At 42.9% G+C, this 21,214-nt stretch overlaps 1 protein-coding gene across 1 annotated transcript in view; it reads left to right on the forward strand.

The window, feature by feature from the left end:
- The window catches only part of LOC311136148 (androgen receptor-like), a 58,174-nt gene that overhangs the window by 17,316 nt on the left and 19,644 nt on the right, over positions 1-21,214 (forward strand). Inside the window, exon 3 of the mRNA XM_084170237.1 lies at positions 1,241-1,357. Within this exon, the coding sequence (XP_084026363.1) occupies positions 1,241-1,357 (117 nt within the window). The remainder of the gene's footprint in view (positions 1-1,240; positions 1,358-21,214) is intronic.

Genomic DNA, 21,214 nt, shown 5'->3' on the forward strand with positions numbered 1-21,214 from the left:
ATCCCGCAGGTGAAGAAGCCGGATGTGGAAGTCCGGGGCTGGCATGGTTACATATGGTCTGCGGTTGTGAAGCCGGTTGGACGTACTTCCAAGTTCTCTAAAATGACGTCGGAGGCAGCTTATGGTAGAGAAATTAACATTCAATTCTCTGACAACATCTTTGGTGGACATTCCTGCAGTCAGCATGCCAATTGCACACTCCCTCAAAACATGAGATGTCTGTGGCATTGTGTTGAGTGACAAAACTGCACATTTTAGATTGGCCTTTTATTGTCCCCAGCACGAGGTGCACCTCTGTAATGATCATGCTGTTTAATCAGCTTATTGATATGCCAAACCTGTCAGGTGGATGGATTGTCTTGGCAAAGGAGAAATGCTCACTAACAGGGATGTAAACAAATTTGTACATCAAATTTGAGAGAAATAAGCTTTTTGTGCGTATGGAACATTTCTGCGATCTTTTCTTTCAGCTCATGAAACATGAGACCAACACTTTTGCATGTTGCGTTTATATTTTTGTTCAGTATAGATGTAAATGATGCCATAAGGAAAATAGTTAAATGTATTTCAAAGGAAAATTCCCATGGTCCATAGTATGGTTGATTTTGGAATATGTCAACAGCAATCTATGTAATTATTTTTACAAAATTGCCTAAAGTTACATTCATCCTAGCCTACCCCTCTGGGAAATCCTTAAGTCAGATTCAAACACAAACATTCTGAGCTACCAAGGCAAGCTAATCAGGCTTTTACTGTCAATTATATCTAATTCATTACTATTTCATTACAATGGCAGTTTTGGATGCAATATATTTTCTCTTTAATTGACCATGATCTGCCATGAAAATAACAGAAAACACCAGCTAAATGCTGCCTTCCAGCTCCTAGGTATTAATTTGTTTTGTTCAGTATTTTCCTTTCTTACTCGAACTGTGAGTGGAAGCCCCATAACTGCCATCAAACCAAGCCATGTAAAATTACAGATTTGATTAATTCAATGTGCTACTCAAAGAGCACGTCAATGTACTCTTCAACAAAAGTGTGTACACTGAGGAGATTTTATAGTCGAAGCTCCTGCTTTTTATGATTACCACATGATAAGCAAGAGAGCAAAACGTATGACTGTTCCTGTTGTAATCATTCATGATGTAACTAACAACCATGTGAAAACTTACCACCATGACGTAACTTTCCTCCTCATTCAAAGTAGAATTCTCATCTCTGTTTGCGTCTTTGTTAGGGAAACAGAAATACCTGTGTGCCAGCAGAAACGACTGTACCATCGATAAACTGAGAAGGAAGAACTGCCCATCATGTCGACTGAGGAGGTGTTTTGAAGCTGGGATGACCCTCGGAGGTAAATACAACTATTATGTCAATTTCTTAAATCAATGAGAAATAATCTACAGTGAGGGAAAAAAGTATTTGATCCCCTGCTGATTTTGTACGTTTGCCCACTGACAAAGAAATGATCAGTCTGTAATTTTAATGGTAGGTTTATTTGAACAGTGAGAGACAGAATAACAACAAGAAAATCCAGAAAAACGCATGTCAAAAATGTTATAAATTGATTTGCATTTTAATGAGGGAAATAAGTATTTGACCCCCTCTCAATCAGAAAGATTTCTGGCTCCCAGGTGTCTTTTATAGAGGTAACGAGCTGAGATTAGGAGCACACTCTTAAAGGGAGTGCTCCTAATCTCAGTTTGTTACCTGTATAAAAGACACCTGTCCACAGAAGCAATCAATCAGATTCCAAACTCTCCACCATGGCCAAGACCAAAGAGCTCTCCAAGGATGTCAGGGACAAGATTGTAGACCTACACAAGGCTGGAATGGGCTACAAGACCATCACCAAGCAGCTTGGTGAGAAGGTGACAACAGTTGGTGCGATTATTCGCAAATGGAAGAAACACAAAAGATCTGTCAATCTCCCTCGGCCTGGGGCTCCAGGCAAGATCTCACCTTGTGGAGTTGCAATGATCATGAGAACGGTGAGGAATCAGCCCAGAACTACACGGGAGGATCTTGTCAATGATCTCAAGGCAGCTGGGACCATAGTCACCAAGAAAACAATTGGTAACACACTACGCCGTGAAGGACTGAAATCCTGCAGCGCCCGCAAGGTCCCCCTGCTCAAGAAAGCACATATACAGGCCCGTCTGAAGTTTGCCAATGAACATCTGAATGATTCAGATGAGACCAAAATGGCATCAACTCAACTCGCCATGTTTGGAGGAGGAGGAATGCTGCCTATGACCCCAAGAACACCATCCCCAACGTCAAACATGGAGGTGGAAAAATTATGCTTTGGGGGTGTTTTTCTGCTAAGGGGACAGGACAACTTCACCGCATGAAAGGGACGATGGACGGCGCCATGTACCGTCAAATCTTGGGTGAGAACCTCCTTCCCTCAGCCAGGGCATTGAAAATGGGTCATGGATGGGTATTCCAGCATGACAATGACCCAAAACACACGGCCAAGGCAACAAAGGAGTGGCTCAAGAAGAAGCACATTAAGGTCCTGGAGTGGCCTAGCCAGTCTCCAGACCTTAATCCCATAGAAAATCTGTGGAGGGAGCTGAAGGTTCGAGTTGCCAAACGTCAGGCTCGAAACCTTAATGACTTGGAGAAGATCTGCAAAGAGGAGTGGGACAAAATCCCTCCTGAGATGTGTGCAAACCTGGTGGCCAACTACAAGAAACGTCTGACCTCTGTGATTGCCAACAAGGGTTTTGCCACCAAGTACTTTAGTCATGTTTTGCAGAGGGGTCAAATACTTATTTCCCTCATTAAAATGCAAATCAATTTATAACATTTTTGACATGCGTTTTTCCTGATTTTTTTGTTGTTATTCTGTCTCTCACTGTTCAACTAAACCTACCATTAAAATTATAGACTGATCATGTCTTTGTCAGTGGCCAAACGTACAAAATCAGCAGGGGATCAAATACTTTTTTCCCTCACTGTAAGTACTTAGCCTCCCATCCACCCACCCACTGATCGATAATCATGGACAAAAGATTGTGAATGCACTGTTACATAGACTCACCGGACAGTTTATTAGGTACACGACCCCGTTCATGAAAACATATCGCTCCTACAGACAGTGAGTCACATGGCTGTGGGTTGCTATATATAGCAGGCAGACAGGCATTGAAGCATTCAGTTACTGTTCAATTGAACTTTAGAATGGGCAAAACAAATCGCGTGGTATGATTGTCGGTGCCAGGGGCGCCGGATCCAGTATCTCAGAAACAGCCGCCCTCCTAGGCTTTTCACGCACGACAGTGTCTAGGGTTTACTGAGAATGATGCGACAAACAAAAAACATCCAGTCAGCGAAAACAGCTCGTTGATGAGAGAGGTCAAAGAAGAATGGCAAGAATCGTGCAAGATAACAGGCGGGCTACAAACAGGCAAATAACGGTGCAGTACAACAGTGGTGTGCAGTACAGCATCTCAGAACACACAACTCGTCGATCCTTGTCACGGATGGGCTATTGCAGCAGACAACCACACCGGGTTCCACTCCTATCAGCTAAAAAAAAGAAGAAGTGGCTCCAATTGCCACGCGATCACCAACACTAGACAATTGAACATAACAGCGAGTTCAGTTTACTTGAGTGGCCTGCACAGTCCCCAGACCTCAACCCAATAGCATATCTGCGGGAAGTAGGGGTGCTGAGGGAGCTGCAGCACCCCCCCCTGAAAAAATACAATAAAAATAGTGCACTAGGCCTTTATTATTCCCTACAGCACCCCCACCCCAAAACATCTTCCAGCGGCCATGCCCAATAGAGCATCTTTGGGATGAGATGGAACGGGCTGTTCGCAGCATGAACGTACCACTGTCCAATCTGCAGCAACTGCGTGATGCCATCGCATCAGCATGGAACAACATTCCTGTGGAATGTTGCCGACACCTTGTAAAATGCCCCCAAGAATTCAGCCGGTTCTGGAGGCAAAGGGGGGTCCGACCAGGTACTAGGTGGGTCTACCTAATAAACTGGCCGGTGAGTGTATATGGGTCATTCTACAGAAGTGGTGCAAATTGGGGTTTGAAAAAAAAGCTAATTTGTATCCTATTTTTCCCAAACTTTCAGCACACGTCTTCCAACCTCCATGCCATCAGAAAGTATTCACACCCCTTAAACTTTTTCCACATTTTGTTATGTTACAGCCTGAATTTTAAATGGATTAAATTGAGATTTGTTGTCTCTGGCCTACACACAATACCCCATAATGTCAAAGTGGAATGAGTTATTATTATTGTTATATATATATACAGTGGGGAGAACAAGTATTTGATACACTGCCGATTTTGCAGGTTTTCCTACTTACAAAGCATGTAGAGGTCTGTAATTTTTATCATAGGTACACTTCAACTGTGAGAGACGTAATCTAAAACAAAAATCCAGAAAATCACATTGTATGATTTTTAAGTAATTCATTTGCATTTTATTGCATGACATAAGTATTTGATCACCTACCAACCAGTAAGAATTCCAGCTCTCACAGACCTGTTAGTTTTTCTTTAAGAAGCCCTCCTGTTCTCCACTCATTACCTGTATTAACTGCACCTGTTTGAACTCGTTACCTGTATAAAAGACACCTGTCCACACACTCAATCAAACAGACTCCAACCTCTCCACAATGGCCAAGACCAGAGAGCTGTGTAAGGACATCAGGGATAAAATTGTAGACCTGCACAAGGCTGGGATAGGCAAGCAGCTTGGTGAGAAGGCAACAACTGTTGGCACAATTATTAGAAGATGGAAGAAGTTCAAGATGACGGTCAATCACCCTCAGTCTGGGGCTCCATGCAAGATCTCACCTCGTGGGGCATCAATGATCATGAGGAAGGTGAGGAATCAGCCCAGAACTACAGGGCAGGACCTGGTCAATGACCTGAAGAGAGCTGGGACCACAGTCTCAAAGAAAACCATTAGTAACACACTACGCCGTCATGGATTAAAATCCTGCAGCGCACGCAAGGTCCCCCTGCTCAAGCCAGCGCATGTCCAGGCCCGTCTGAAGTTTGCCAATGACCATCTGGAAGATCCAGAGGAGGAATGGGAGAAGGTCATGTGATCTGATGAGACAAAAATAGAGCTTTTTGGTCTAACCTCCACTCGCCGAGGAAGAAGAAGGATGAGTACAACCCCAAGAACACCATCCCAACCGTGAAGCATGGAGGTGGAAACATCATTCTTTGGGGATGCTTTTCTGCAAAGGGGACAGGACGACTGCACCGTATTGAGGGGAGGATGGGTGGGGCCATGTATCGCGAGATCTTGGCCAACAACCTCCTTCCCTCAGTAAGAGCATTGAAGATGGGTCGTGGCTGGGTCTTCCAGCATGACAACGACCCGAAACACACAGCCAGGGCAACTAAGGAGTGGCACCATAAGAGCATCTCAAGGTCCTGGAGTGACCTAGCCAGTCTCCAGACCTGAACCCAATAGAAAATCTTTGGAGGGAGCTGAAAGTCCATAATGCTCAGCGACAGCCCCGAAACCTGAAGGATCTGGAGAAGGTCTATATGGAGGAGTGGGCCAAAATCCCTGCTGCAGTGTGTGCAAACCTGGTCAAGACCTACAGGAAACATATGATCTCTGTAATTGCAAACAAAGGTTTCTGTACCTTACATCTACATTTTACATTTACGCAGACGCTCTTATCCAGAGCGAGTGCATTCATTTTCATACTGGCCCCCCGTGGGAATCGAACCCACAACCCTGCCGTTGCAAATGCCATGCTCTTCCAACTGAGCTACACGTACCAAATATTAAGTTCTGCTTTTCTGATGTATCAAATACTTACAGTGAGGGAAAAAAGTATTTGATCCCCTGCTGATTTTGTACGTTTGCCCACTGACAAAGACATGATCAGTTTATAATTTTAATGGTAGGTTTATTTGAACAGTGAGAGACAGAATAACAACAACAAAATCCAGAAAAATGCATGTCAAAAATGTTATAAATTGATTTGCATTTGAATGAGGGAAATAAGTATTTGACCCCTCTGCAAAACATGACTTAGTACTTGGTGGCAAAACCCTTGTTGGCAATCACAGAGGTCAGACGTTTCTTGTAGTTGGCCACCAGGTTTGCACACATCTCAGGAGGGATTTTGTCCCACTCCGCTTTGCAGATCTTCTCCAAGTCATTAAGGTCTCGAGCCTGACGTTTGGCAACTCGAACCTTCAGCTCCCTCCACAGATTTTCTATGAGATTAAGGTCTAGAGACTGGCTAGGCCACTCCAGGACCTTAATGTGCTTCTTCTTGAGCCACTCCTTTGTTGCCTTGGCTGTGGGTTTTGGGTCATTGTCATGCTGGAATACCCATCCACGACCCATTTTCAATGCCCTGGCTGAGGGAAGGAGGTTCTGACGGTACATGGCCCTGTCCATCGTCCCTTTGATGCGGTGAAGTTGTCCTGTCCCCTTAGCAGAAAAACACCCCCAAAGCATAATGTTTCCACCTCCATGTTTAATGGTGGGGATGGTGTTCTTGGGGTCATAGGCAGCATTCCTCCTCCTCCAAACACGGCGAGTTGAGTTGATGCCAAAGAGCTCGATTTTGGTCTCATCTGACCACAACACTTTCACCCAGTTCTCCTCTGAATCATTCAGATGTTCATTGGCAAACTTCAGATGGGCCTGTATATGTGCTTTCTTGAGCAGGGGGACCTTGCGGGCGCTGCAGGATTTCAGTCCTTCACGGCGTAGTGTGTTACCAATTGTTTTCTTGGTGACTATGGTCCCAGCTGCCTTGAGATCATTGACAAGATCCTCCCGTGTAGTTCTGGGCTGATTCCTCACCGTTCTCATGATCATTGCAACTCCATGAGGTGAGATCTTGCATGGAGCCCCAGGCCGAGGGAGATTGACAGTTATTTTGTGTTTCTTCCATTTGCGAATAATCACACCAACTGTTGTCACCTTCTCACAAAGCTGCTTGGCGATGGTCTTGTAGCCCATTCCAGCCTTGTGTAGGTCTACAATCTTGTCCCTGACATCCTTGAAGAGCTCTTTGGTCTTTGCCATTGTGGAGAGTTTAGAATCTTATTGATTGATTGCTTCTGTGGACAGGTGTCTTTTATACAGGTAACAAACTGAGATTAGGAGCACTCCCTTTAAGAGTGTGCTCCTAATCTCAGCTTGTTACCTGCATAAAAGACACCTGGGAGCCAGAAATCTTTCTGATTGAGATGGGGTCAAATACTTATTTCCCTCATTAAAATGCAAATCAATTTATAACATTTTTGACATGCGTTTTTCTTGATTTTTTTGTTGTTATTCTGTCTCTCACTGTTCAAATAAACCTACCATTAAAATTATAGACTGATAATTTCTTTGTCAGTGGGCAAACTTACAGAATCAGCAGGGGATCAAATACTTTTTTCCCTCACTGTATGTCATGCAATAAAATGCAAATTAATTACTTAAAAATCATACAATGTGATTTTCTGGATTTTTGTTTTAGATTCCGTCTCTCACAGTTGAAGTGTACCTATGATAAAAATTACAGACCTCTACATGCTTTGTAAGTAGGAAAACCTGCAAAATCGTCAGTGTATCAAATACTTGTTCTCCCCACTATATATATATATTTTACAAATTAATTAAAAATGAAAAGCTGAAATGTCTTGAGTCTATAAGTACCCCAGTAAATACCCCAATATTCCTTTATGTCAAGCCTAAATAAGTTCAGGAGTAAAAATTAGCTTAACAAGTCACATAATAAGTTACACGGACTCACTCTGTGTGCAATAATAGTGTTTAACATGATTTTTGAATGAGTATCTCATCTCTGTACCCCACAAATACAATTATCTGTAAGGTCCCTCAGTCAAGCAGTGAATTCCAAACACAGATTCATCCACAAACACCAGCGAGGTTTTCTAATGCTTCGCAAAGAAGAGCACTTATTGGTAGATGGGTACAAATAAAAAAATCAGACATTGAATATCCCTTTGAGCATGGTGAAGTTATTATTTACACTATGGATGGTGTACCAATACACCCAGTCACTACAAAGATACAGGCGTCCTTCCTAACTCAGTTGCCGGAGAGGAAGGAAACTGCTCAGGGACTTCACCATGAGGCCAATGGTGACTACAAAACTGTTACAGAATGTAATGGCTGTGATAGGAGAAAACTGAGGATGGATCAACAACATTGTAGTAACAGTACTCCACAATACTAACCAAATTGACAGAGTGAAAAGAAGGAAGCCTGTACAGAATACAAAATTCCAAAACATGCATCCTGTTTGCAACAAGGCACTAAAGTAATACTGCAAAAAATGTGGCAAAGCAATTCACTTTTTGTCCTGAATACAAAGTGTTATGTTTGGGGCAAATCCAATACAACACCTTACTGAGTACCACTCTCCATATTTTCAAGCATAGTGGTGGCTGCATCATGTTATGGGTATGCTTATAATCGTTAAGGACTGGGGAGTTTTTCAGGATAAAAAATAAACGGAATGGAGCTAAGCACAGGCAAAATCCTAGAGGAAAACCTGGTTCAGTCTGCTTTCCACCAGACACTGGGAGATTAATCTACCTCTCAGCATATTTGAAATATTTACCTGAATTCCTTACCACCCCACTAAATTTGTCACTACCGAAACATAGTAAAACAGTTGCAATAAAGGGAGAACAATGCACAGTAGTAATCATTTTGATTAACCTTCCATTACAGATATTTTTTTGAAATTGCATTTGCATACAAAATTAACAAAATAGTAAAAACATGATTTTTTACCTGATTTTCAAAACCTTTCAATTTAATTTAGAGAAATATAATCTCTATTGTTCTCTGTAAAATGTTCAATGTTGATTTTATGAATCTGAAACTTGTTGATCGATTGAATTAGTTATGCATCTAATTAACTATATTGTTAGATGTTTAAATTATTGCTTTACCTATGTTTATTTTGGCAACATAAGAGGTGTTTCGGTGTCAAGTGTGAATCATATGAATAAATGGAGGACTCTAGATGGATGTAACTCATTTTAGTATAGGCATTGCCATTGAGGGCTTCCATCATTTAAAAGTATCTTGTTCAAACAACTTAGTATCTCGTTTGAATTACTTAGTATCACGTTTGTTTTTACTAAGTCATTCAAACAAGATACTAAGTCTTTTGAATGAGATACTAAGTCATTCAAACTAGATAATTGTTATTTTGTCTAATCAGGCCCCATTTGTTATGCAGCTTGTCAGACCATGTAATGGTTGCTGCAACCATTCATTCACTGATTCCATCCATTGATATGATTGACAGTTCTTTGATAGCCTAAATCATGGCTGCTTTTGAATGCCAGAGCATGCAGATAAAAAAATAATAATGTGGCCTTCTCTTCAGCTCCAATTTTGCTCTGGTACTGCTCAGCCTCAAGCTTTGGGCATGCGCCGCCTAGAATATTTCGTTTCCATTATCACCATGTTTTTAATTAGGCCTATTCAGTTGTAATTATTTAGCATATCCCACCCACAGTATCCTATATCTAGTTTCTAACATTAGGATATGTAGTTTCTTTTTTGAAGGACTAACGGATGTTTTAGGTAGGCGGCAATACATAGGCTACTGTAAAATATATTTTTGTTTTTCTTGGAATAGAAACACCATAATATAAATCAATTTAATTAAGCTAAAATATCTTAAATAAATGGTAAATAATAAAGGCCTTCTTTTCATAAATAAAAGGGAATAAATACGCTCAAACTATAGCCGTGAAATGATTTGCGCACAGAAGTAAGCCCCAACAAGCATTTAGCAACATGTGCATTGAGCGTGGGAAATACGCTCTACAAATTCAATATTATTATTATTATTATTATTATTATTATTATAAAGACAGAAAATACATATGTAAAAGCTTAATTACATAAATTAATATTAGTGGTAATATAGCCATAATATAAACAAGAGAAAGGAGAATGGAATATATATTTTTATTTAACCTTTATTTTGACAGGGAAGTCATACTGAGACTAGTGTCTCTTTTACAGATGAGCCCTGCAGAAATACATCAAACACATACAATATACAAAATTACAAAACATATTAAGAAAAATAGACACATTTATCAACATAGAGGTCTCCGATCATTACTTTGGCATGACCAAGGGGGACCAGAACATCTAATTTCAGAGAGCTCTGTAAGTTGAAGCCGCCCCCATGTGTGGATGCTATTTCTCAACAATCTATTACATTTAAGTAGGGACAGGCACAGAGTGCAGTAGGACACTGTCACAATGCTACATAGTCATAGGCCTACACTTCACAACTACTGGAGGGAATACACAGCCGTCCTTGATTGTGAATGAAATGTCAAATGTGTTCGACATGAGGTAAACAACGGTTTTCCATCAATAGAATCAATGTAGGGACACAGGCGGCGCGTGAGTTTCAAGTTTGGGGAAGATAATTTTCACCATAAAAATGCACCTTTCTAATAAAGCATTCCATGCATCATTGCGCTTGCAGACTTATGTAAGACAGCCAACTATTCGTAATGTGATGAGTAGATTGGATAGTCATTTAGGCTAATAATCAGTGGTGTAAAGTACTTAAGTAAAAATACTTTAAAGTACATTTACGTCATTTAGCAGACGCTCTTATCCAGAGCGACTTACAGTTAGTGAGTGCATACATTTTTATTTTTTATACTGGAATCGAACCCATAACCCTGGCGTTGCAAATGCCATGCTCTACCAACTGAGCTACATCACTGCCGGCCATTCCCTCCCCTACCCTGGGCCAATTGTGCGCCGCCCCATGGGTCTCCCGGTCGCAGCCGGCTACGACAGAGCCTGGATTCGAACCAGGATCTCTAGTGGCACAGCTAGCACTGCGATGCAGTGCCTTAGACCACTGCGCCACTTGTACATAATGTTTCTGCCACCGTCTCGTATGACCAAAAAGAGCTTCTGGATATCAGGACAGCGATTACTCACGTCGTATTGGACAAAGATTTTTTCTTCAACGAGTCGGACGCGAAGGATATTCTACAGACACCCGAAAAGGCCCAAATCCCCGTCATTTGCATGAGAAAGAAATGGCGATATCGTGGACGTAGGTTGGGGTGCCTTGTAAGGATCCGACGGCGAGTGAGTAATCTGCCTCTTCCATCAGTTCTATTAGCCAACGTACAATCATTTGAAAACAAAATGGACGACCTAAGATCAAGGATATCCTACCAACGGGACATTAAAAACTGTAATATCTTATGTTTCACGTGGCTGAACGACGACATGGATAACATACAGCTGGCGGGATATACGTTACATCGGCAGGATAGAACGGCTGACTCCGGTAAGACAAGGGGTGGCGGTCTGTGTATATTTGTAAACAACAGCTGGTGCACGAACTCTAATACTAAGGAAGTCTCAAGGTTTTGCTCGCCTGAGGTAGAGTATTTCATGATAAGCTGTAGACCACACTATTGACCAAGAGAGTTTTCTTTTTCGTAGCTGTCTATTTAACAACAAAAACTGACGCTGGCACTAAGGAAAACATTCATCCAGAGGCAGTGCTCCTAGTGGCCGGGGACTTCAATGCAGGGAAACTTAAATCCGTTCTACCTAATTTCTACCAGCATGTTAAATGTGCAACCAGAGGGAAAACAACTCTAGACCACCTTTACTCCACACACAGAGACGCGTACAAAGCTCTCCCTCGCCCTCCATTTGGCAAATCTGACCATAATTCTATCCTCCTGATTCCTGCTTATAAGCAAAAACTAAAGCAGGAAGCACCAGTGACTCAGTTAATAAGGAAGTGGTCAGATGAAGCAGATGCTAAGCTACAGGACTGTTTTGCTAGCACAGACTGGAATATGTTCCAGGATTCTTCCGATGGCATTGAGGAGTACACCACATCAGTCACTGGCTTCATCAATAAGTGCATCGATGACGTCGTCCCCACAGTGACTGTACGTACATACCCCAACCAGAAGCCATGGATTACAGGCAACATCCGCACTGAGCTAAAGGGTAGAGCTGCCACTTTCAAGGAGCGGGACTCTAACCCGGACGCTTATAAGAAATCCCGCTATGCCCTCCTATGAACCATCAAACAGGCAACGAGTCAATACAGGACTAAGATTGAATTGTACTACACCGGCGCCGACGCTCGTCGGGTGTGGCAGGGCTTGCAAACTATTACAGACTACAAAGGGAAGCACAGCCGCGAGCTGCCCAGTGATTCGAGCCTACCAGACGAGCTAAATCAATTCTATACTCGCTTTGTGGCAAGCAACACTGAAGCATGCATGAGAGCATCAGCTGTTCCGGATGACTATGTGATCACGCTCTCCGTAGCCGATATGAGTAAGACTTTTAAGCAGGTCAACATTCACAAGGCCGGATTACCAGGGCGTATACTCAGAGCAAACGCTGACCAACTGGCAATTGTCTTCACTGATATTTTCAACATGTCCCTGACTGAGTCTGTAATACCAACATGTTTCAAGCAGATCACCATAGTCCCTGTGCCCAAGAACACTAAGATAACCTGCCTAAATGACTTCCGACCCGTAGCACTCACGTCTGTAGCCATGAAGGGCTTTGAAAGGCTGGTCATGGCTCACATCAACACCATTATCCCAGAAACCCTAGACCCACTCCAATTTTCATACCGCCCACAGCTGATGCAATCTCTATTGCACTCAACACTGCCCTTTCCCACCTGGACAAGAGAAACACCTACATGAGAATGCTATTCAGTGACTACAGCTCAGCGTTCAACACCATAGTGCCCTCAAAGCTCATCACTAAGCTAAGGACCCTGGGATTAAACACCTCCCTCTGCAACTGGATCCTGGACTTCCTGATGGGCCGACCCCAGGTGGTAAGGGTAGGTAACAACACATCTGCCACGCTGATCCTCAACATGGGTGCCACTCAGGGGTGCGTGCTCAGTCCCCTCCTGTACTCCCTGTTCACCCATGACTGCATGACCAGGAACGACTCCAACACCATCATTAAGTTTGCCGACGACACAACATTGGTAGGCCTGATCACAGACAACGATGAGACAGCATATAGGGAGGAGGTCAGAGACCTGGCCATGTGGTGCCAGGATAACAACCTCTCCCTCAACGTGATCAAGACAAAGGAGATGATTGTGGACTACATAAAAAAAAGAGGACTGAGCACGCCCTCATTCTCATCGATGGGGCTGTAATGGAACAGGTTGAGAGCTTCAAGTTCCTTGGTGCCACATCACCAACAAACTATCATGGTCCAAACACACCAAGACAGTCGTGAAGAGGGCACGACAAAGCCTATTCCCCCTCAGGAGACTGAAAAGATTTGGCATGGGTCCTCAGATCCTCAAAAAGTTATACAGCTGCACCATCGAAAGCATCCTGACTGGTTGCATCACCGCCTGGTATGGCAACTGCTCGGCCTCCGACCGCAAGGCACTACAGAGGGTAGTGCGTACGGCCCAGTACATCACTGGGGCCAAGCTTCCTGCCGTCCATGAAAATTGTCAAAGACTCCAGCCACCCTAGTCATAGACTGTTCTCTCAGCTACCGCACGGCAGGCGGTACCGGAGCGCCAAGTCTAGGTCCAAAAGGCATCTTAACAGCTTCTACCCCCAAGCCATAAGACTCCGGAACAGCTAATCATGGCTACCCGGACTATTTGCATTACAGCCCCAGACCACCAAACTTTACAGTTGGCACTATGCATTCGGGCAGGTAGCGTTCTCCTAGCATCCACCAAACCCAGATTCGTCCGTCAGACTGCCAGACGGTGATTCATCACTCCAGACAACAAGATTCCACTGCTCCAGAGTCCAATGGTGGCGAGCTTTACACCACTCCAGCCGACACTTGGCATTGCGCATGGTGATCTTAGGCTTCTGTGCGGCTGCTCGGCCATGGAAACCCATTTCATGAAGCTCTCTTCGAACAGTTCTTGTGCTGACGTTGCTTCCAGAGGCAGTTTGGAACTCGATAGTGAGTGTTGCAACCGAGGACAGACAACTTTTACACGCTACACGCTTCAGCACTCGGCGATCCCGTTCTGTGAGCTTGTGTGGAATACCACTTCGCGGCTGAGCCGTTGATGCACCTAGACGTTTCCACTTAACAATAACAGCACTTACAGTTGACCGGGGCAGCTCTAGCAGGGCAGAAATTTCACGAACTGACTTGTTGGAAAGGTGGCATCCTATGACGGTGCCACGTTGAACATCACAGAGCTCTTCAGTAAGGCCATTCTACTGCCAATGTTTGTCTATGGAGATTGCATGACTGTGTGCTTGATTTTATACATCTGTCAACAACGGGTGTGGTTGAAATAGCCGAATCCACTAATTTGAAGACTTTTTCCACATATTGTTATCTTACATCCTTTTCCTAAAATTGATTAAATAGTTTTTTCCCCCTCATCAATCTACACACAATACCCCATAATTACAAAGCAAAAAATGGGTTTTAGAATTGTTGTACATTTATCAAAAACTAAAAAACGGAAATATCACATTTACATAAGTATTCAAATCCTTTACTCAGTACTTTCTTGAAGCACCTTTGACAGCGATTACAGCCCCGGGTCTTCTTGGGTATGACGCTACAAGCTTGGCACACCTGTATTTGGGGAGTTTCTACCATTCTTCTCTGCAGATCCTCTCAAGCTCTGTCAGGTTGGATGGGGAGCGTCGCTGCACAGCTATTTTCAGGTCTCTCCAGACATGTTTGATCGGGTTTAAGTCTGGGCTCTGGCTGGGCCACTCAAGGACATTCAGAGACTTGTCCCGAAGCCACTCCTGCGTTGTCTTGGCTGTGTGCTTAGGGTCGTTGTCCTGTCTGAGGTCCTGAGTGCTCTGGAGCAGGTTTTCATCAAGGATCTCTCTGTACTTTGCTCCGTTCATCTTTCCCTCGATCCTGATTAGTCTCCCAGTCCCTGCTGCTGAAAAACATCCCCACATCATGATGCTGCCACCACCATGCTTCACCATAGGGATGGTGCCAGGTTTCCTCCAGATATGGTGCTTGACATTCAGGCCAAAGAGTTCAATCTTGGTTTCATCAGACCAGAGAATCTTGTTTCTCATGGTCTGAGATTCCTTTAGGTGCCTTTTGGCAAACTCCAAGCAGGCTGTCATGTGCCTTTTACTGAGGAGTGGCTTCCTTCTGGCCACTCTACCATAAAGGCCTGATTGATGGAGTGCTGCAGAGATGGTTGTCCTTCTCCACAGAGGAACTCTGGAGTTCTGACCATCGGGTTCTTGGTCACCTACCTGACCAAGGCCCTTCTCCCCCAATTGCTCAGTTTGGCCGGGCGGCCAGCTCTGGGAAGAGTCTGGTGTTTCCAAACTTCTTCCATTTAAGAATGTTGGAGGCCATTGTGTTCTTGGGGACCTTCAATGCTGCAGAAATTTTTTGGTACCCTTCCCCAGGTCTGTGCCTCAACACAATCCTGTCTCGGAGCTCTACGGGTAATTCCTTCGACCTCATGGCTTGGTTTTTGCTCTGACATGCATTGTCAAGTGTGGGACCTTATATAGACAGCTATGTGCCTTTCCAAATAATGTCCAATCAATTGAATTTACCACAGGTGGACTCCAATCAAGTTGTAGAAAAGAGCAAAGGGTCTGAATACTAATGTAAATAAGGTATTTCTGTTTTTTATTTGTAATAGATTTGCAAAAATGTCTTTACCTGTTTTCGCTTTGTCATTATGGGGTAGTGTGTGTACAGTTGAAGTCGGAAGTTTACATACACCTTAGCCAAATACATTTAAATTCAGTTTTTCACAATTCCTGACATTTAATCCTAGTAAACATTCCCTGTCTTAGGTCAGTTAGGATCACCACTTTATTTTAAGAATGTGAAATGTCAGAATAATAGTAGAGAGAATGATTTATTTAAGCTTGTATTTATTTCATCACATTCCTACTGGGTCAGAAGTTTACATACACACAATTAGTATTTGGTAGCATTGCCTTTAAATTGTTTAACTTGGGTCAAACGTTTCTGGTAGCCATCCACAAGCTTCCCACAATAAGTTGGGTGAATTTTGGCCCATTCTTCCTGACAGAGCTGGTGTAACTGAGTCAGGTTTGTAGGCCTCCTTGCTCGAACACGCTTTTTCAGTTCTGCCCACACATTTTCTATAGAATTGAGGTCAGGGCTTTGTGATGGCCACTCCAATACCTTGACTTTGTTGTCCTTAAGCCATTTTGCCACAACTTTGGAAGTATGCTTGGGGTCATTGTCCATTTGGAAGACCCATTTACGACCAAGCTTTAACTTCCTGACTGATGTCTTGAGATGTTGCTTCAATATATCCACATAATTTTCCTTCCTCATGATGCGATTTATTTTGTGAAGTGCACCAGTCCCTCCTGCAGCAAAGCACCCCCACAGCATGATGCTGCCACCCCCGTGCTTCACGGTTGGGATGGTCTTCTTCGGCTTGCAAGCCTACCCTTTTTTCTCCAAAGATAACGATGGTCATTATGGCCAAACAGTTCTATTTTTGTTTCATCAGACCAGAGGACATTTCTCCAAAATGTACGATCTTTGTCCCCATGTGCAGTTGCAAACCGTAGTCTGGCTTTTTTATGGCGGTTTTGGAGCAGTGGCTTCTTCCTTGCTGAGCGGCCTTTCAGGTTATGTCGATATAGGACTCGTTTTACTGTGGATATAGATACTTTTGTACCTGTTTCCTCCAGCATCTTCACAAGGTCCTTTGCTGTTGTTCTGGGATTGATTTGCACTTTTTGCACCAAAGTACGTTCATCTCTAGGAGACAGAACGCCTCTCCTTCCTGAGTGGTATGACGGCTGCATGGTCCCATGGTATTTATACTTGCGTACTATTGTTTGTACAGATGAACGCGTTACCTCAAGGCATTTGGAAATTGCTCAGAAGGATGAACCAGACTTGTGGAGGTCTACAAATTCATTTTCTGAGGTCTTGGCTGATTTCTTTTGATTTTCCCATGATGTCAAGCAAAGATGCACTGAGTTTGAAGGTAGGCCTTGAATTACATTCACAGGTACACCTCCAATTGACTCAAATGATGTCAATTAGCCTATCAGAATCTTCTAAAGCCATTACATAATTCTCTGGAATTTTTCAAGCTGTTTAAAGGCACAGTCAACTTAGTGTACAGTGGGGAGAACAAGTATTTGATACACCGACGATTTTGCTGTTTTTCCTACTTACAAAGCATGTAGAGGTCTGTAAGAGACGGAATCTAAAACAAAAATCCAGAAAATCACATTGTATGATTTTTAAGTAATTAATTTGCATTTTATTGCATGACATAAGTATTTGATACATCAGAAAAGCAGAACTTAATATTTGGTACAGAAACCTTTGTTTGCAATTACTGAGATCATACGTTTCCTGTAGGTCTTGACCAGGTTTGCACACACTGCAGCAGGGATTTTGGCCCACTCCTCCATACAGACCTTCTCCAGATCCTTCAAGTTTCGGGGCTGTCGCTGGGCAATACAGACTTTCAGCTCCTCCAAAGATGTTCTATTGGGTTCAGGTCTGGAGACTGGCTAGGCCACTCCAGGACCTTGAGATGCTTCTTACGGAGCCACTCCTTAGTTGCCCTGGCTGTGTGTTTCGGGTCGTTGTCATGCTGAAAGACCCAGCCACGACCCATCTTCAATGCTCTTACTGAGGGAAGGAGGTTGTTGGCCAAGATCTCGCGATACATGGCCCCATCCATCCTCCCCTCAATACAGTGCAGTCGTCCTGTCCCCTTTTCAGAAAAGCATCCCCAAAGAATGATGTTTCCACATCCATGCTTCACGGTTGGGATGGTGTTCTTGGGGTTGTACTCATCCTTCTTCTTCCTCCAAACACGGCGAGTGGAGTTTAGACCAAAAAGCTCTATTTTTGTCTCATCAGACCACATGACATTCTCCCATTCCTCCTCTGGATCATCCAGATGGTCATTGGCAAACTTCAGACGGGCCTGGACATGCGCTAGCTTGAGCAGGGGGACCTTGCGTGCGCTGCAGGATTTTAATCCATGACGGCGTAGTGTGTTACTAATGGTTTTCTTTGAGACTGTGGTCCCAGCTCTCTTCAGGTCATTGACCAGGTCCTGCCGTGTAGTTCTGGGCTGATCCCTCACCTTCCTCATGATCATTGATGTCCCACGAGGTGAGATCTTGCATGGAGCCCCAGACCTAGGGTGATTGACCATCATCTTGAACTTCATCCATTTTCTAATAATTGCGCCAACAGTTGTTGCCTTCTCACCAAGCTGCTTGCCTATTGTCCTGTAGCCCATCCCAGCCTTGTGCAGGTCTACAATTTTATCCCTGATGTTCTTACACAGCTCTCTGGTCTTGGCCATTGTGGAGAGGTTGGAGTCTGTTTGATTGAGTGTATGGACAGGTGTCTTTTGTACAGGTAACGAGTTCAAACAGGTGCAGTTAATACAGGTAATGAGGGGAGAACATGAGGGCTTCTTAAAGAAAAACGAACAGGTCTGTGAGAGCCGGAATTGTTACTGGTTGGTAGTTGATGAAATACTTATGTCATGCAATAAAATGCAAATTAATTACTTAAAAATCATACAATGTGATTTTCTGGATTTTTGTTTTAGATTACGTCTCTCACAGTTGAAGTGTACCTATGATAAAAATTACAGACCTCTACATGCTTTGTAAGTAGGAAAACCTGCAAAATCGGCAGTGTATCAAATACTTGTTCTCCCCACTGCATGTAAACTTCTGACCCACTGTAATTGTGATACAGTGAATTATAAGTGAAATAATCTGTCTGTAAACAATTGTTGGAAAAATGTCTTGTGTCATGCACAAAGTAGATGTCCTAACCGACTTGCCAAAACTATAGTTTGTTAACAAGAAATTATTGGAGTGGTTGAAAAACAAGTTTTAATGACTCCAATCTATGTGTATGTGAACTTCCGACTTCAACTGTATATTGATGAGGAAAATATGTTTATTCAATCTATTTTAGAATAAGGCTGTAATGTAACAAAATGTGGAAAAAGGGAAGGGGTCTGAACACTTTCTGAATGCACTGTATATAGTGTAAGTGTAATAGAAACTGCAGAATATAGAAATCAAAATGTTTCACATGCATGTGACTCTGAAGGAGGATTTGATAAAGTGATGATTCTTTCCCTGCATCTGTAAATTACAAGATGCGCCCATCTCTTCATGTACAATTTGACAACTGATAGGCCTAATATTGTCACTCATCAGATTATTGTCAATTTAATCTTGTCTATAGGCTAACTCTTATTATATGTGAAATTAGTTTCGGCATAGTTTAGGTGTAGTTTGTATGGGCCGGCTGTGCAGGCTGACTGGCATCATTTGTTTCCTGCTCATCATGTTTGGTATACTCAGTGTACAGCATACATACAGTACGTGATCAATGATGATCACTGCAATCAACAGCTGCAGTGTTGCTCATTACATTACCCCATATCATGGAATAGGCTATGTGAAAGTTAATAAAGACAAAAGGCTGACACATGGATTTATTTGATTTGGATGGATAGTTGACATGACAGAAAGGTAGGCGGATATTATTGTTATTATTATTCATTTATTTGGTATTTTACCCCCTTTTTCAATCTTGTCTCATCGCTGCAACTCCCCAACGGGCTCGGGAGGCGAAGGTTGAGTCATGCGTCCTCCGAAACATGACCCGCCAAACTGCGCTTCTTAACACCCACCAGTTTAACCCGGAAGCCAGCCGCACCAATGTGTAGGAGGAAACACTGTTCACCTGACGACGAGGTCAACCTGCAGACGCCCGGCCCACCACAAGGTGCTGCTAGAGTACGATGAGCCAAGTAAAGTCGCTCTATGGGACTCCCGATCACGGCCGGTTGTGATACAGCCCGGGATCGAACCCGGGCCTGTAGTGACGCCTCTAGCACTGCGATGCAGTGCCTAAGACCGCTGCGCCACTCGGGAGGCACCCAGGCAGAAATGTTCTTATCTAAAAAGTGGTTTAAACTTTGCTTCAGTATACATTTCTCGAGCTCGTTGTGTGTTGTTTTGTGCACGGGACTCGAGCCTGGATGGACTTGCACCTCGCAAAAACCTTTGCACAATATAATGTATTTCTAAATTCAAACAAAATACACCAGTGACATCATTTAGGAGATAAAGGTTGTGAGCACAGTTTCTAATCAGATCGACAATTATCTTCTAATGTATGTGTGGCTTTAGTGCACAGCATTTTCTGCTTGGTTTCAAGAGCGTTGAAAGAGAGAAATTAAATAGTCTTTGCATTTTATAATAGCCCTTACAAACACATTGTTTACTACCAAAGTCTGATGATGCTTCTGTTAATAAAAGGCGTATTGTGTTGGGTCGGGTGATTTGCCATCACCTGGTGATATTGGTTGGCTTAAGGCACATTCATTCTACAGTCTTTTAGTGTGTGTGTTTCGGTAGTGACATCAAAAGTTGGGACAGCATAAAAAGAAAAAAAAAGATGTTTAACAATAAACAAAACGACTAATTAGATCAGTATATTTCAGTGTAATAATAGAACAACTCAAGATATTCTACTGAAATAATAGTGTTACATTTTTTTATAAAAATCATTAATAATAGCGTTAATTTTCAAACATTAAGTTTAGGAGTCAGGGTTTGGGACAGCCACCTCTCAATAGAAATAGGTGTATAAACAATGACTTTGTACTATATTAATTTAACAATATGTTTGTTATTGCATTGGATTGAATTTGAACATATCATGATGTAAGTAAATGCCCTAGGTTTTTTAAAATCGTTTTTTGGGGGTGGGACTGCAATTTGCACCACTTCGGTAGAATCCCCCATATACAGCATAAGGCCCCCAGCGCATTTCCAGTTTTAGGGCATACAACTGAACTTCAGGGTTTAACTCAGCATAGATTATTTTGTAGACATTGTCTCGTTTAGGCTAAGTACCTGATTTCTTGTGAATGTTTCAACCCGTACTACACATCTTAGCCAGCTTTTTTGAATCGCTGCATCACAACGATGAATACTACTGCCACCAGGCAATTTAGACCTATTTCATTCACTTTCCCTTACAGTCACCCAGAGCTGTTTGTCATATGAGGTCTCAAAGATGGACATGTTCTGGACTAATTTTAGTACATTTTCTCATTCTGTTAATGGTGACAACTGCACAGAGAAACACAAAGTAGACACGAGACACGTGAATTAAAGGAGC

Source organism: Coregonus lavaretus, assembly GCF_964263955.1.
Source record: "Coregonus lavaretus genome assembly, chromosome: 10".
Classification (NCBI taxonomy): domain Eukaryota; kingdom Metazoa; phylum Chordata; class Actinopteri; order Salmoniformes; family Salmonidae; genus Coregonus; species Coregonus lavaretus.